At 46.0% G+C, this 15,200-nt stretch overlaps 1 protein-coding gene across 12 annotated transcripts in view; it reads left to right on the forward strand.

Annotated features, from left to right (window-relative positions):
- Positions 1-15,200, forward strand: part of tns1b (tensin 1b) — a 140,313-nt gene that overhangs the window by 111,940 nt on the left and 13,173 nt on the right. For 10 of the 12 annotated variants that reach the window (XM_084023389.1, XM_084023386.1, XM_084023387.1 and 7 more), the window contains 4 exons: positions 8,313-9,824; positions 11,186-11,266; positions 13,936-14,129; positions 14,207-14,345. In XM_084023389.1, the coding sequence (XP_083879515.1) occupies positions 8,313-9,824; positions 11,186-11,266; positions 13,936-14,129; positions 14,207-14,345 (1,926 nt within the window). The remainder of the gene's footprint in view (positions 1-8,312; positions 9,825-11,185; positions 11,267-13,935; positions 14,130-14,206; positions 14,346-15,200) is intronic. The other 2 variants (XM_084023394.1, XM_084023393.1) reach the window with 1 other exon arrangement.

Raw genomic sequence — 15,200 nt, forward strand, 5'->3', positions numbered from 1 at the left:
AGGTGAGCAGTAAATTACCACAGACAGCAGTGAAATATGGCCATTACTAACTCTAAATGAATGCACTGTTGATAAATTACTGCTGCCAATCCTGGGTTATTCATTTAGTATTCGACTTCACCCCCCCTCAGCTCAAGATAATTTATATAAATATCAATTTGAAGTCGTTTACCATCTTGACTTGGCTTTGTATAATGGTGCTCAATTGCTAATAATCTGTCCGTGAATAGATGTGGTAGGGAAACGCTTTTCGATTGGCCCCACAAGCAAGGGGTCCAATCGGGGTAAGTTGCAGAGGAGCACACCTGATCCGGGGTCAGCATCTTGCTCGTCGGTCCTTCGGCAGAATCAGAAAAAGGATAGTGTGAATCTGTTCGGCACATGTTGTTACTGTTCCAGACGAGCTGTGTCCTGATTGAATGAAAATGAGATTAACTCGTACATGACTGTGCGAAATCGATGTGAGTGTGAACGTCGGGCTCTGCACAGCAGCTGTCCACCTCTTGTGATATCTGCTGGCCTCTCAGACGCTACTTGCTCCGCAAGAATGTGATCCCATGGAAATATAGAGAGTGTCACCGGCCGTGGCGTTTCTCCAAGTAGATGCGGAGGTGAAACGTCTGGTCCCTTTTGTGTTGGCAACAGGCCTCCGTGCTATCAATCCTGCAGTCTAGTCCGAGGCTTTGGATCGGATTAGGCTGCTTTGACTCAAAATCTTGCACAACTCTGATTGCGTAACAGCCAAGAAAAATAAAGACCTTCTTGGAAAGGGCACAAAGAGACAACAAGTGCCTTGTGTTGTGGACTGTCCCTGTCTGGACCCTGGCTTCAGGAGGGGAGCTCAGACCATTTTGTTATGAACAAATTCTTAAAAGCTGAATTTCACACAGAAAAATAGATGGGATACTCATAGTGACTAATCCTGGGTGAAAGGGTTATCTGCTGCCCATAAATGAGTGGTCTGTAACCTCCTCAAAGATACAGCTTGGCTCCAGCTGGCCAGACATTCTCTCGGCCTCTCTCTTCTTTTTCCTCAGCCATCTTTGCACAGCTGATCTGGGCAGAATGCCGGAGCAGAGCCCCAATTAATCATCACTTTCCACAAGCGCTTCTCACAAGATCTTTTTATCCGGTATTGATGTCTCTGCACTGTAGGAGGAGGACCCTTAGAAGTCACTTCATCTCGTTCAACGGCAAACTGTTTTCCCGTGGATATTTAACTTTGACATTTATAAGTCTGGTAAATTCAACAAAGCTCACTTCGTAAGCCTAATTTACGAGCTGAACTGCTGTTTTGTGGTGACCTCAAAGAGACAGCAGTTTCCAGTGGACAGTCTAACACTTTTGTTACAGGGTGTTTATTGTGCTTGCTTGATGTAAGATGGTTTTGCACAGTCAAAGGCAACCGGTCCCACTAAACCTTCTTCATTAATCTGTTTGTCCCTGTTAAAGTGTTCATGCTAAGTAGAGACTAGGAATCAAGGATGGGAAAACAAGTAGAGGGACAAAGACCAAGAGTTGTACTTTCTTTATAAGGCGCCGTTGTCTTGTTAAGGGTGTGTTATTGGCCCGGGACATCCTTCTGCATGGGTCACTCGGTGCACTGAATGGACCCCTGCTGAGCCAAGGGGTGTATGGACACGGGAGATGGACTTTACAAGGAAAGAGGGACTAAGTTTTCAGCATGAACTCTTTCATTTTGGGCTCCATTGGGAACACTGGCCTCGCCTCCCTTGTTATTATCTTTCTTTTTAAAGAGACTTCTATTCATGCACCGGCCCATCCTGGTCTTTGTCATAACATTGTGTTTCTTCGCTTCAAAAGGAACGTTTCTTGAAAAAGCCATTTTATACTAGCCGTTATACTGCCAGTAACATCAAGGAGCACATGCTGGCCGAGTCCACTTTTCCCCAGTTGTATACCTTCATCAGTTGGTTTAGGATTAATTTAGCCCATGATACTGGTACCTCATTTGTTCCAACCAAGACAAAGCCAGGAAGGGAGCGAGCCAGTGAGGGGTCATGCCCATGTCGCTGCACTACTGACTCCTACCGGTTGTTCAGGTCACCTGCATGAATGTGAAGAGATGACAATAACTTCTGCAAGTATTACACCATTCCAGTCACCAATTCTGAAGTGGCAGGTGGCACAATGTGGAAAGGCAAACAGAGGGAGCGAGATGGCAGTGGGATGAACATAAGAGCAAGAAAGTTGGCGAATCTAGATATGTAAGAAATGGGATCTGGGAAATCTGAATCTGAGCTGAAGTCATTACGTTTTCAAACTGGTCTAGAATTACATTGAACAGGTTGGGAATCCATGGAGCACCACTGCTACTCTAATTAATGAAGAGAAGACTGGGGAAATTCTCTCTCTACTCGTCCTCATTCCCTTTCTATCCGTGCGTCTGTCTCGCATTTGGAGGTGGAGAAGGAAAAGCAGTCGTTTGGCAGGCTTGAAAATTCTACGCCAATAATCGCAGCGTTTGTTGCTTTTAAGTATGCAAACGCTTCTTGACAGTTCAACCGAGTGTGAAGAATCATATTGATAAATCTGGTCAGAAGCAAGAGCCGCTCGCGTCCGGAGCATTTAATGTAACGTTGATTAGCATGAGAGCCGACAAGAGTCGCCCCGAGGAGGATCTGGGTAAGCTATCAAGGCCTCGGGCAAAATGAAGTGGCTCTGTCTTTGTAGTCTCTCCAGACTGCAGCGACGAAAAGAGTTAGCCCATCAAAGCTTCTCCTCACCTCGACGGTGAGATAGCTGCAGCCAGCTCATCAGACGCTCTCCTCATTTGGCCCTCAGGATTTTCCCCACGCTCCCCTGCTGCTAACAACCGCTGATGACTTTCCCTGAGACACAACCTCATCCAGAGCGAAACATAATGCTCTGCGTGGATGATCTGTCCGGCTGATATATAGCACATGGTGTGTGTGTGTGTGTGTGTGTGTGTGTGTGTGTTGGCTCTGTGTGTGTTGGTTATGTCTGTGCATTTGTGCTTTCTTTTCATTGGTATTTGTGCTAAATATAGTCCCGACCTCTCTAGACTGACATCACTGAGGCCTCGATACACTTGGATACGAGGAATATTGTGGAATACAGAATAATAGCCGTACCGTAAGGGCAGCGATGGCCTGTTAGAAGGTGAACAGAACATCCGCATCAATCACGATCCTCCTCCCCGTTCCAAAGCACCCACCATTACCTCGGCGTTTGTTTCTCTAATCCTAGCGCGCTTGCACTCACACACATTGATCCGCAGTAATCTTTGATGTATATTTAATGAGCTGCAGGGCGAGTGTTCATTAGAAGGAGTTCCTGTACTTACGTTTGACTAAGCGCTTTGGGGCGATTGATGTTGGCAATAACTAAACTGTACTTAAATGTACTGTATGTCCTGGTGTGCCCCTCCACCGATGTACTGAGGATACTCATCCAAACTCACATTAGAAGTTCCCGCATTAGCATTTAGCATCGGTTGACTGACTAATTATGTCGTAATGCAGCTAGATGGTGATTAATTTGCAATAGATACCACAGAGGAGTCCTGTCACAGTAAGCCACTTAACGTACAAGACGGCGGTCGCCTGCATTATATGATCAAGTCTCTGTTGACTCTTTTGACTCATTGGTCCTCTCTGATCTCCGTAAGTCAAATTAATCCAGCTAGAAGATCCCGTGTAGATCATTTACAAGGCCACGGTATTACTTTAATAGCCGCCTCGAGCTCTCACACAGTGCGGGCATGCTGCGTTGCCAAATCAATAGTTCAGCCATTAACTTCGACCAAATATGGCACCAGGCTATACTTACCTACTGATAAGACTATCATGTACAGCTGCTGAAGCTCTGTCCGGCTTCCTGAATGTAAACACACTTCTTGTCGGGAGTGTTAATGCTCGAGGGGGGACGTTCTCAGAAAATATTTCATCATTTGCTTTTCATTAATGTCACACTTGTGGCCAGCAGACCTCAACTGTTGTGGAATGCCCGCACGCTCCCTCCGACACACACATACACAAGCACAAGAGCAGCACATGGCGTGTTCGCCCGTGTAAGTCAGAGGGGAAACATGCTATTTCCGCCGTAAAGGGAATCTATTGCCGCAGGGGTCGGAGCTCAAAGTTTAAAGACCAAGAGGTCAAGCAGTTGAACCATCTGGCCCACAGAAACCTCAAAATATCTGGAAACACCTTTTTTACTTTTTCTAAATTAAATTTTGACCCCGGGTGTCGTGCGTCTGCAACGTGTCTTGACCGTCTAGACGCGTATACGTGCGAGGGAACAGCTTGGACTGCGTTTCATGATGGTGATGTGCTCGTCTTGTTTTTACTTGCTGCTGCTTTCTAAAGCATCCTGTGATGACCTAAGTGTTTCTAATGCAGAGGATACAGTGACGCAACCGTTTGGTCATTCCAGACTGGTCAGACGTGGTCCACTGTCCCCTGCTGTTGTATAATTAGTCGGGGCGATGCGGTCGGGGTCGCAGACATTCCCCTCCAACTCATGTGCTTGGGATCGCGGAGCGAGTGTTTCCCCCTCGGAGAGTACGCACAAACACAATCAGTGTACGTTGCACATACATACGGCAGTTCTCATCACAGGAGGGAACACCGTCTAAGGTTATTCGTAGAGGCTTACGTGTGTGTTCGCTTCGACCAGATGAAAACGGCAGACAGACATAGCAGCGCACACAGAAGCAGTCTCAACATAAATAGTCTGCTTGGCGTAAAAAGCGACGTATTAGATTTCCTGAAGAACAAATAGGGATTCTGTGGATCGCTCATCAGTCACGTTGTCTGTGAAGCGAAGACAGAGAGGGCCGGCAGCTGGCATCATCGCAGTCATTACTATCATCATCATCATCATCATCATCATCAGTGAAGGAATAGACTGAGAGGCCAGGGGAAAGAAGGGAGTGTAGAAAGAGAGCTTAGAGAGAGAAAATAAGTCGAGTGACCATCTGACGATAAAATGAGTCGGTGTGACGATCTGTGAGTCAAATGAGGGAAAACAGTATCACAGTAAGCATTGAGTCTGCTTGAAATGAATGGAAACCAAGTTTGTTGTTATCAGCCAGAGTGACGAACGTTGAATTGTTGTGGACAGTGAAGTGGCTGTCCTGCATGCTAATGTGCACAGATGACTGTGGGGGAAAGGTTGCATTTTGTGCACGTTGCAATAAGTTTCATTTGCAAATCTGCCGTAAATCATCGACACATCCGACGCTGTCGCTTTTTAGTGTTTGCCTGGAAGCCGACGAGCTCCTCTTCTATTCTATATCAGATCAGCAGCCGCTCGATCGATTCATCGTTCTATTTTTTACCCACTAAGCCTTTTCTGTTTTCTCCATCTGCCTGCAGCAGGGTGGAGTTTTCTCCCTGCTTCGTAGCTTGGAGGGAGAGAGCTCGTTAAATGACTGTTGTTGGACCAAGTAACGCTTTCCATTACATGAGTGTTTTCGACACCGGCGGGCCAAAGGAGGGGCATCGCTGTATATGTGCGCATGGAAACGGCTTAGTTCCATGAATTTAGGGGACGGTGTACGCCTTAATACGTCTTTCAGAACTTTTTTCTTTTAGTTACAACTTAAAAGTCTTATATACGATATATATCTGCAGAGACGACCAGAATGAAGCATTGTATTAACCCAATGGGGGCTAGTAACAAAGTGTACACCTTAAGGAAAGAGCCTGACCTAAAGGTGATGTCATTCTATCGAACTCTGGATTTCAATGCCCCCCCCCCCCCCCCTTATACGCCATCAAACAGGCTGTTGTGATAGACCTCCCACATATGCACACACAGCAGGGGCAGCCTTTAGACTAGTGTAGAGCCACCGAGCAGCCAGCAACAACAGTAGCTCTCCTGATCCGGCCACACAGCTATTGAGAAAAGGAAGGAGGAGGAGGAACAGCAGCCAAGACCAACTCCCCCAACTCTTGCTGTAATCCCTCATGTCCCACACCGGGGGCTCCTCTGCAGGGATTTTCTCAGTTTAGATTGGGACCGTACCCTCGTCAACGGATCGCTCAGGTAGGGGAGGCGTCTCTGCTATTTCCTTTGACCGGACTTTAACTTTTCTTTAAGGTCACTTGTTTGACGTGTCGTAATTCAGGCTTTTTCGGGATGTGAGATCAGCTGAGCCGTGTGTCTGATCATCCTAATTGCATGAGTCACTTTTGGCTACGGGGCAGGTGATTATAAAAAGGTACTGAAATGGAGAAAGAGAGACGGGGGAGGCTCTTCTTTCACGACTTCTGTCTATGTTTATCTACATGACCGGTGCATTGAAAGAGTGTGTGTGTTCATGTGGACGGGAATGCATCCAAACCCTCAAACTCGATACCTACAGTTTCACGAGCTGTATAAATATGTACTGATGACTTAACTTTTAGCCTTCTGTCTTAGCAACTAACTTTTCAGTGGAGACGGCATTGACTTCAATGCAGAATTCACATTATAACAGAGACCAGGTATCTGAAACTTTGCATCATAATTGATTTTTTGATTGATTGGGTTTTGGGGGGGATATGGCCTGCTTTGACTGGTACTAACAGCAGGTACTAACACTGTAGGCCATCATGATACTAGACATGCCAGAAGCTACTATATCCTCTTTTTCCCCACCATGTGGGCCACCAACATACCAGTTAAAGTAAACTACCAGTTTGTCTGTGACCGAGATTCAGCAGATTTGTTTCCACCAGCAGCCTTGATGGTGCAGCCACTACAGTGCGCCATTCCCTTGGCAGGTTGCCCCGGGCCGGCCAAGGGGACCTTGCAGTACCCAGCTTGCGTGTACGCCCACCAGGCTCCATTACAGAGCTCCGTATTCACTAAAGCCGAGATGGAGATATCTATAAGTTACAAGGACAGACAGCTTCTTTGTGCAGCTCCTTTCCCAGCTGTAGAATCTAATTCAGGACATGTCTGTTATGAGGTTACTTGGGATCTTGAATGGGCAGCAGAAGAGGAATTATCTGACAAGGTATTGTTTCTTTATTGAATGCGTAACTGAACACACTATTAGGCTACTGAATGCAGGTTTCAACATTAATGGGGGGTTTTTTTCTTCACTTTCCCAGTCAGACAAGTTGGTCAGGAATTGACTTAGTCTTTTTTGTTATTTATATATTCCTATCAACTTGTTGTGCATATCAGCGGTTTTCAAATGACAACAAATTAAATTGTAAAATGTAATCTTTGTTTAAGTAAATAAGAGTTTCTCCTCCAATGCCAACCCACTGAACTACCGTTTCCAGGATAATTGAAATTCTCATAAACTTTGATATTTTTTTGGGAATGCGTGATCCGTACTGCACACGTGCCACTTTCAACAAAAATGAGAAGCGATATGGTTCACTCTTAAGCTACTTCCATCATCACATTGTTGTTGAGCCGTGAAATGGTGTGGAGGAGTGGTGTTGCTGTGATTTTTCAGACATTACACATAAATCTGTCTGCATTGATTCACTGTGTTGGCTGTATGAGAGAACGCGGGTGAGGGAAGGAGGGAAAAAAGAGAGAGTGTGTGTGTGTGTGTGTGTGTGTGTGTGTGTGTGTGTGTGTGTGTGTGTGTGTCTCGACCTTTTCAGTGCGACTCTCAGTAAGTTGAGCTTTTTTGTTTTGCTTTGGATTTCGGAGGCCAGGAAAAGCCTCCGGGCCTTCCTTACTCAGTGAGGCTGATTTTCCAGTGATGACTAAATTCTTCTGATTTGGGGCACCTTACTTCCTCCACACTGGACTTGGGTGTGGCTGTGTGTGAATGCGTATGCGTGTTATGCATGTACAGTATGGTTGCATGTGAAATTCAGTTCAGTGAACTTAGTTTACATTGCGACGTTCCATCCGATTTTATGGATTGACAAATCGGTCCATTAAAAGTCTGTGATGTCCAGCCATCCGTCCATTTTCTACACCAGCTTATTATTCACAGTGGTGGAGATCAACGGCAGATACAACCAACAACCGATTCATCTTTTATCATGCCCGCATCCCTCAGGGGGTTACAGATTAGTCCAAATGACTTGAGAAAGTGCAAGACAGGCTCCTGTTATTTCATCGTTTTTTCCACAGCACATGCCACAGACCCTGCTCATTTCCTGAAGCTGGTAGAATAGATGGACATGGGCCAGTGTTTCATTTAACTGCAGCTGTTCTGGCCATGCCCACACAATCTCGCGATACCGCTTTATCTCTAAATGATTCCTGTACCATTGCCTTGAAAATACTTTAGCGATTGAAAATGAAAAGGTTGTGGAAGGCTAAATGTAATTTTAACGAGCTTCTGTCATTCTTGTCTGTTTTAGAAGTCATACATACCGAAGGACCCCTGGACGGCAGCCTCTACGCCAAAGTTCGTAAAAAGGAGTCCATTGAAGGGACAGTCACAGCCAACGGCCTCCCGCCCACTGCTGCTGAACATGCCCTGCCTGCGGTCGACCATGCCCTGTCAGTGAGCAGTGACTCAGGAAATTCTACTGCCTCCATCAAAACTGACCGAACTGATGAAGCCACAGCAGCTCCTCAGGCTTCCACAGTGAGCCAGACACACGTTCCTGTCGGCGAGGAGCTACCCTCGGTCCATCACCACGCCCCGCCTGTGCAACAACCGATCAGTCCCCAAGAGAAGCAGGAGCTGGAGCAGCTGCTGAGCGGCTTGGAGGGGCCCATGCATCGACAGGGCTACCTGTCCACGCCGACCTCGGCTGTTGGAGGCATGCTCCACCTGGTCCCCGCCCAGGTCCATGTCAATGGGCACGCTAGCATCGACCGCGAGACGGACATTTTAGACGATGAGCTGCCTATCAGTCAAGAGGGCAACAGTGTGGACAGTCTAGGGACGTTCTCCTCCACGGATGGTCGGGCCACGCCAGCTGATCTCTACTACCAGCCCGAGTCCCTCGTCAATGGCCAGGATCATGTGGCGTATCTGGAGCGCAGTGTCCCAGAAAAGCCTCTGGAGACCCTCCAGTCGCAGGTTGGCATGGCCAACAAACCTCTCACTTTGACCCACAGTGATTCCGCCCCTTTCTCGGGTAATTACATGGCTACACAGAATGGCAATTTGTTCCATTCTCAGTCGTTTGGCGCAGAGCCAAACTCCATGCCACAAGCTCCCGCCCGCACCACCAGTAGCAGGGAGGCTGTCCAGCGTGGTCTCGTTTGGCAGCAGTTTGGTGTACCGGAGGAGCCCGTAACAGAGGGCCTCACTTTTAGTCCACCTCCGCCTGTAGCAGTGATGCCCAGCCACCACAGCCTCCCACAATTCCCCAATCGCCAGAGCGCCTCTCAGCAAGAAATTGAGCAATCTATTGAAACCCTTAATCTTCTCATGTTAGACCTGGATCCAGGTCGTCCGCTTGTGCCAAAGTCCCACAGTGCTCCACTGCGGGAAAACAACGTCGTAGTGACCACCCAGCCGTCCTTCTCCCAGAGCCAACCTAGGCCCTCCTCCCAGGCCGATGCCGCCATTCACGCCCACTTTTCAGGCCCCGTGTCCAACTTTGCCAGTTACACGTCACCAGCTCAGGTGTCACCTGGGAAGCCTGGTTCACTAGATCCTGCACCTGTCCACGGATCTCTGTGTTACACGTCTGACAGGTCTGGAATGGGACCTTCCCAACAAGCCTCCCCCGCTGTAGTCGGTCACTTCCAGCTCAAACCCATCAACATGTATCCAACAAGCACATTATCCCAGTCTGCAGAGGTCTCGGAGCCCCAGAGGAGCCCTAGCGCTGCCTCGGCATCACCCCAGCCAAGAGAAAGTGAACAAGATGAAGTCTTCAACGTCGACGGTCTGGTGGCCCAAAGAGTGGCTGGTAAGATCTAACATAAGTTATTTCATCTTGATACCATTGCTCCATTTATGACCTCGGCATCCAGAAATTATTTCCTGTTTTCCAACAGCAGGTTGGATCTTCATATATATTAACGTGATCTCACAGATTTCTATAGGAACGATAAAATATTTGCCTCGGGCAAAACCCAACCGTAGTATCCAATATTACTGTGGATGGACTGCTTGGTTTTGCTCAAGGTGGTGCTTACATAATACCAGATGTATCCTGCTGCTGAAAAACAAGTTCACATGTTTTGATTTTATTCGTATGAGTTTGCTTTAGGAACACAATGCTGGGTTCACAGATCTGTCTACCTTCCGAGTCTGACTTCACCTTTGCTTGGGCTCACACTACCAAATTCCCCCATGAGACTTTGCACAGAGTTGAATCTTGTTTGTAGCCTTCCATTATAACTTTCCCTAGAAGCCCCTAAATACTTCATCTGGTTAATTATTTCCACAACCATCCATCAATTATCCATTAGAGACAACAATATTACCCTGTTGTGTAAAGGTCAGCGATAAATTCTAAAATTCAGACTGTTTCTCGACGACCTTTCATCCGATCGGCTTCACACTTCTTCACACCCGAGGAAGAGCAATATTGAGTGTGACTAAGCATGATCCAATGTACTACTTGTGTGGAGTGTTTGCTTTTGTGGCAGCAAATGCAGGACAGAACATCCGAAGAGTAACGTCGATGCCACCAGCCTTGCCCTGAACACACACATGTCTCTCGGAAAACACGGCTCTGTCCTTATCTCGTTTCCTGAATATCACCTCGTCAGTCCCCATCGCTCTGACTCAAACAGGAAGTGTTCTCTCCAGTCCGGCAGGTTGACCGGCCCTTGATAAGCACATCGGGCCACATCCTGCAGAGCAGCAAGAAAGTCAACATGAGGCAGTGTGATAGCCGAACCCTCCGATAACAAAATGCCAGAAAAAAGGTTTTCTAGAATCAACATTACAGCTCACTTCACTTTACTGCCATTTAAACGTAGAGATATTGTCCACGTTACGCAATACTAAATGGTATTATAACACTATTATGAGTTAGAAATGTAGGGTATTGTTTGCGTGAGGTAAACCCATTTCCAATTGTCCTCTACTTCCTGTATCCTAGAAATCCTTCTTTTTTCATGACTTGTTCGTGAAGACAAAACTGTCATACGTTGATTTCCAAAGTGGTAACAGGATTAGCTCTATTATTTCATGGGAAATATCTGTCATTTACATTCTTGTTCTGTCATAGGCGGGACCTTTCACTTGCTTTGTTTTCTTTTTCCTTTTAGTTTTGTCATCATCATTCTCCTTTCTCTCATCATCCATCTGTTTACCCAGAATACTCGGCTCGTGTCCAAAGTGTCATCCCCAGCATGACCTCTTCTCAGTCTGAACACCGCCGCTCTCACTCCCTCTCGGGTTGGTTCTCCCATCCTGTCTGAAGGAACACTTCAAAAAAAGAAAGGACGTGTCCTTTCTTTTAAGTGTTCAAGTCTGTATCTGCTTTGCCTTTGAGTGCGGTGGGCTTTGGTTTGCATTGAATCATTTCCTGTTTAATAATTGACTGCTTTCACTTCCTCTTTCTCGCTTTCATATGTAACGCATTTTTCTTCATCTTCATCATCAACCCTAACCACTGATTCTACTCTGCAACACCCTCCTCCCCTTCATTCCTGTTTGTTCCGAGTTACAGTTTACCTCAAGTTTAGGGAATTAGCTTTAATGTGGCGTTGGAAAGCTAAATGGATAATGTTAAAGTTTCACAAGAACGAGACAGGGGAGGCACAAAGGAGGCTCTGTCCCTTGTCAGGAGAGAGAGTGCATGTCACAAGATCCATTTTGCCAAACTTGGAGAACAATACAGAGGCCAGGATACACTGGCTTCATTCAAGGCAACCTTTTTTTTTCCACTCGCACTATTTTGAAGATTTACAAAGCCAGACAAAGGACACCAAATCTCAGAGTCCACAGTGCTGGTTGGAAACGCCACTGAAGCCGTATATGTCCACTGGGAGCCAGCGAACCACATTGCAGACAGGATTGTTCTGTTTTAGGGCCCTAGGATGTCAGGGGCCGGTCTGGCCTCTTTACCGCAGACAGCAATATCCTTTTTAGTGATGCAACACAACATCAAAGTTGAATGTAGATCTTAGATTCTAGAGTCAGAATGAAAGTCGTCGTGATGTTTTTGTTCTTGAAGTATCACATGCACAAATGTTTTTTGTTTTTTTCAAAACTCCAGATTATAAAGAAACTATTAGATCCAATCCTGCCAGAAATACAACCCCCTCATTATTACCTCAGATGCCCCCGCCCAGTTGCAGGTTATGCACATATGGATACTCAGGATCCACCTATAAAATGTATGTTTTCGGAATCAACCCCTGGCTTCTCCACACGGCGACTGGATTTCAAATAGCTGGAAAAAATTCTCTCCTCGAGAATCTGCAGCCATCACAGCTGGAAACCATTAGCGGTCGCTAGGGCAACAGTGCAGTGTTTGATAGTACTCAGCTGCTGAGCAGTACCGTGGGTACATCTGGTTCCCAGTTTCTAGGCTTGGTTCGATGGTGGGTGTGTTTCTGTTTGGGGGTGTTGACTACTTCCATGCTTTGCAAGGCTGACAGTTCCAAGATTTTTTAACCCTGCACACCAAGTTCTTTCAAGCATCTTAACAGATGACTTGATATGTACTTATTTATTATCGAAATTACATATAATAAGTACATCGATGTATTAAAAGTAGGTTAATTTGAGCTGAAGAAATTCAGAGAAAAATTGTTTTTAACACCTCGGTTTGTATATGTATCTGATGGTGATGTATATCTTTATCCTAACTTTTTAACAGTTGACATTTCCACAGCTGCTATCACAAAGTTTCCTTAGATATTTTGCTAGATATTTGCACCTTCATTTCAAAGTGAAGTTAAACAAAGGCGTTTTTCACGTTTCCATAAATATCACGCTTATAGAGTGTTTTTTTTTTCTCTCTCTCCTTGGAAAAATCTGTCGGCATCAAACTGACACAATCCCTCAGTGGCATTAGTACGGTCACTATCAGCTTGTTTTCAGTTTCTCTATGAGATCATTCCATCTCAGAGAAGACATTTTTCACAAAGGTGAAAGAGGAGCTCTGAGGAAGAAACAATCAGTTAACTCCAGGTCCATCCATCATAATACTCATCCAACTGTTGTCAGCGACAGAAACATCAACAGAGTAACGCTGAGAGAAAAAAAAAACACTCAGGGTAAGCCGCCTCAGCACAAACAACACCACAGGATTTATTCACCCAATTTTCCCACTTCCCTAAAACCTATTGTACTTCCCTTTTTTCCCCCCGTTAACCTTCATCTTGTTCCAGAGCGCGGGGCAGCCAGCGATGGTCTCTCACATTGGCCGTGAAGCTTTGCCAATATTTAATGCTTTGCAACCTCCCACCCGCCAGTCAATAGCTTCACATATTAGCATAAAACTCTTAACACAAATCCTGTTTGTTTGATGCCGGTAGCTCTCTCTCTCTCTCTCTCTCTCTCTCTCTCTCTCTCTCTCTCTCTCTCTCTCTCTCTCTCTCAGTCCAAACCAGATTAGCTGAAATGAGCTTAGCCGATGCTTTGAGGTTCAGCCAAATCCGGCCACATTGACGCATTAGATAACGAACATGCAGCTTGCCCCAGTGTATCTGAATGTCTTGATCATTTGTGTCAGAGGGCATTCTTCCCCTGGCATTCCAAAAAAAAAAGTTGCTTATTACATTTCCAGCTGATGCGAGAAGAGTTGGATACCTATTTCCAAAGTTTTCCCTAAATTTGAAACACTTACAGTAATTTGTAAAGCATGGAGTGGCTTGATAAATGAATTAGATAACTCCAATGGGCTTCTCAGCAGCTTCATTAATCTTGCGTGTGTGCATGTCAGATGCAAAAGTTGTGAGAGCCACAGCCTTCTGTAAAATGCACACGATGGCCTGTGAGTGAAGCATTCACGATGGCTGACGACCATTAAGCTGTGCTGACGGTGAAGGCATTTGCCGTGTGACGGAGCAGCAGAGGTTCCTGAATGTCAACACTCGACTCACGTGTGATCTCAGGTGTCCAGGCCCGTGCCGTGTCCTTGGACGAGCCCGCAGCCCTTCCCCGCCATCGCATCGCCTCCGACGGCCAGTACCAGAACGGTCCTGATGACGGCCCCTCCGCCGACGGCCCGCTGCGGTCCCCCATCCGCTGTGTTTCTCCAGAGTTTGTCAACGCCTTAGCGATGAACCCCGGGGGACGGCCGAAGGAGGTAGAGAGCACACATTTTCGAATGTTCCCCACTTTTCTTTTCTTTGCGTGTTGACATGTTTCTGTTCTGTTCCTCAGAGACACATGCACAGCTACCGTGAGGCCTTCGAGGAGATGGACGGTGGCACCATCAGTCCCACACCTCTAGTTGGTGGTGAGGTGTTTCCCCAAACCCCTGCATTCCCCATCTCGCCGCAAACCCCTTACTTCAACCTGTGTAAGTCCCCCCTCCGGCTGACAGAGGGCGCTGTGGAGCTCAGGTGTAGTCGCTCTAGATATTCAAAATGAGAATACAATTTATACTGAATCCAAAGTGAAGGTTGTATTTGACAATCGCTCTTATTTGTAGATTAGTATTGAGATTTATATACTTACAGTCACTCTTAAATGGCTTATTTTAGGAATCTCTTTTAAAGTAGAATAACATAAATGTAGATAAATTGTGATCCTGACTTTACTGTAGAAAACTGTCTTGAGATGCAAAAGGTTCCATCATGCTTTGAGACTTTATCTTAACTCTCACTTATTTCTTTCTTTATGAATTTCCTGCATAAGAAAAAAAAAATGGGAGCAGCCCTCTTCCTCCATCCAGCCTGTCTCTTTTCAGTATAACTTTGTTTCACAATCAATAAGATGTTCTTACAAGAAAAACATGTTTACGATATTCACGTCCAAGAAAATAGAAAAGATAAAGATAGACAAACCAACAGACCCACCCTTCTCCCCATCCGACCCCCCCCCCCTCTCACAGTCTCACATACACACTAAAACAAGCGTCACATATTAGGTAACGCGTTGCTGGCCAACTCTACCAGTGAGTTCATCCAGTGCTCTTGCCTATCTCCCCCAGGGCACACCCATAAAAGTTAGTCATAAAAAGACACCATATTTTTAACACCCTCCCTGTGGCGCAACTTCCCTCCTTAACCTCAGAGTGGGAAGACTGTGTAAGCTGAGCCGATAGCTTTCCTGAGATAGACAAATCATTTTTAATCTTCAGTGAATTAGCTGCGACACATTAAGATCTGAATGTTTTATTAGATATGCATTTGTGAGAGAATGGAAGATCCTT

Source organism: Eutrigla gurnardus (assembly GCF_963514095.1).
Source record: "Eutrigla gurnardus genome assembly, chromosome: 12".
Lineage (NCBI taxonomy): Eukaryota > Metazoa > Chordata > Actinopteri > Perciformes > Triglidae > Eutrigla > Eutrigla gurnardus.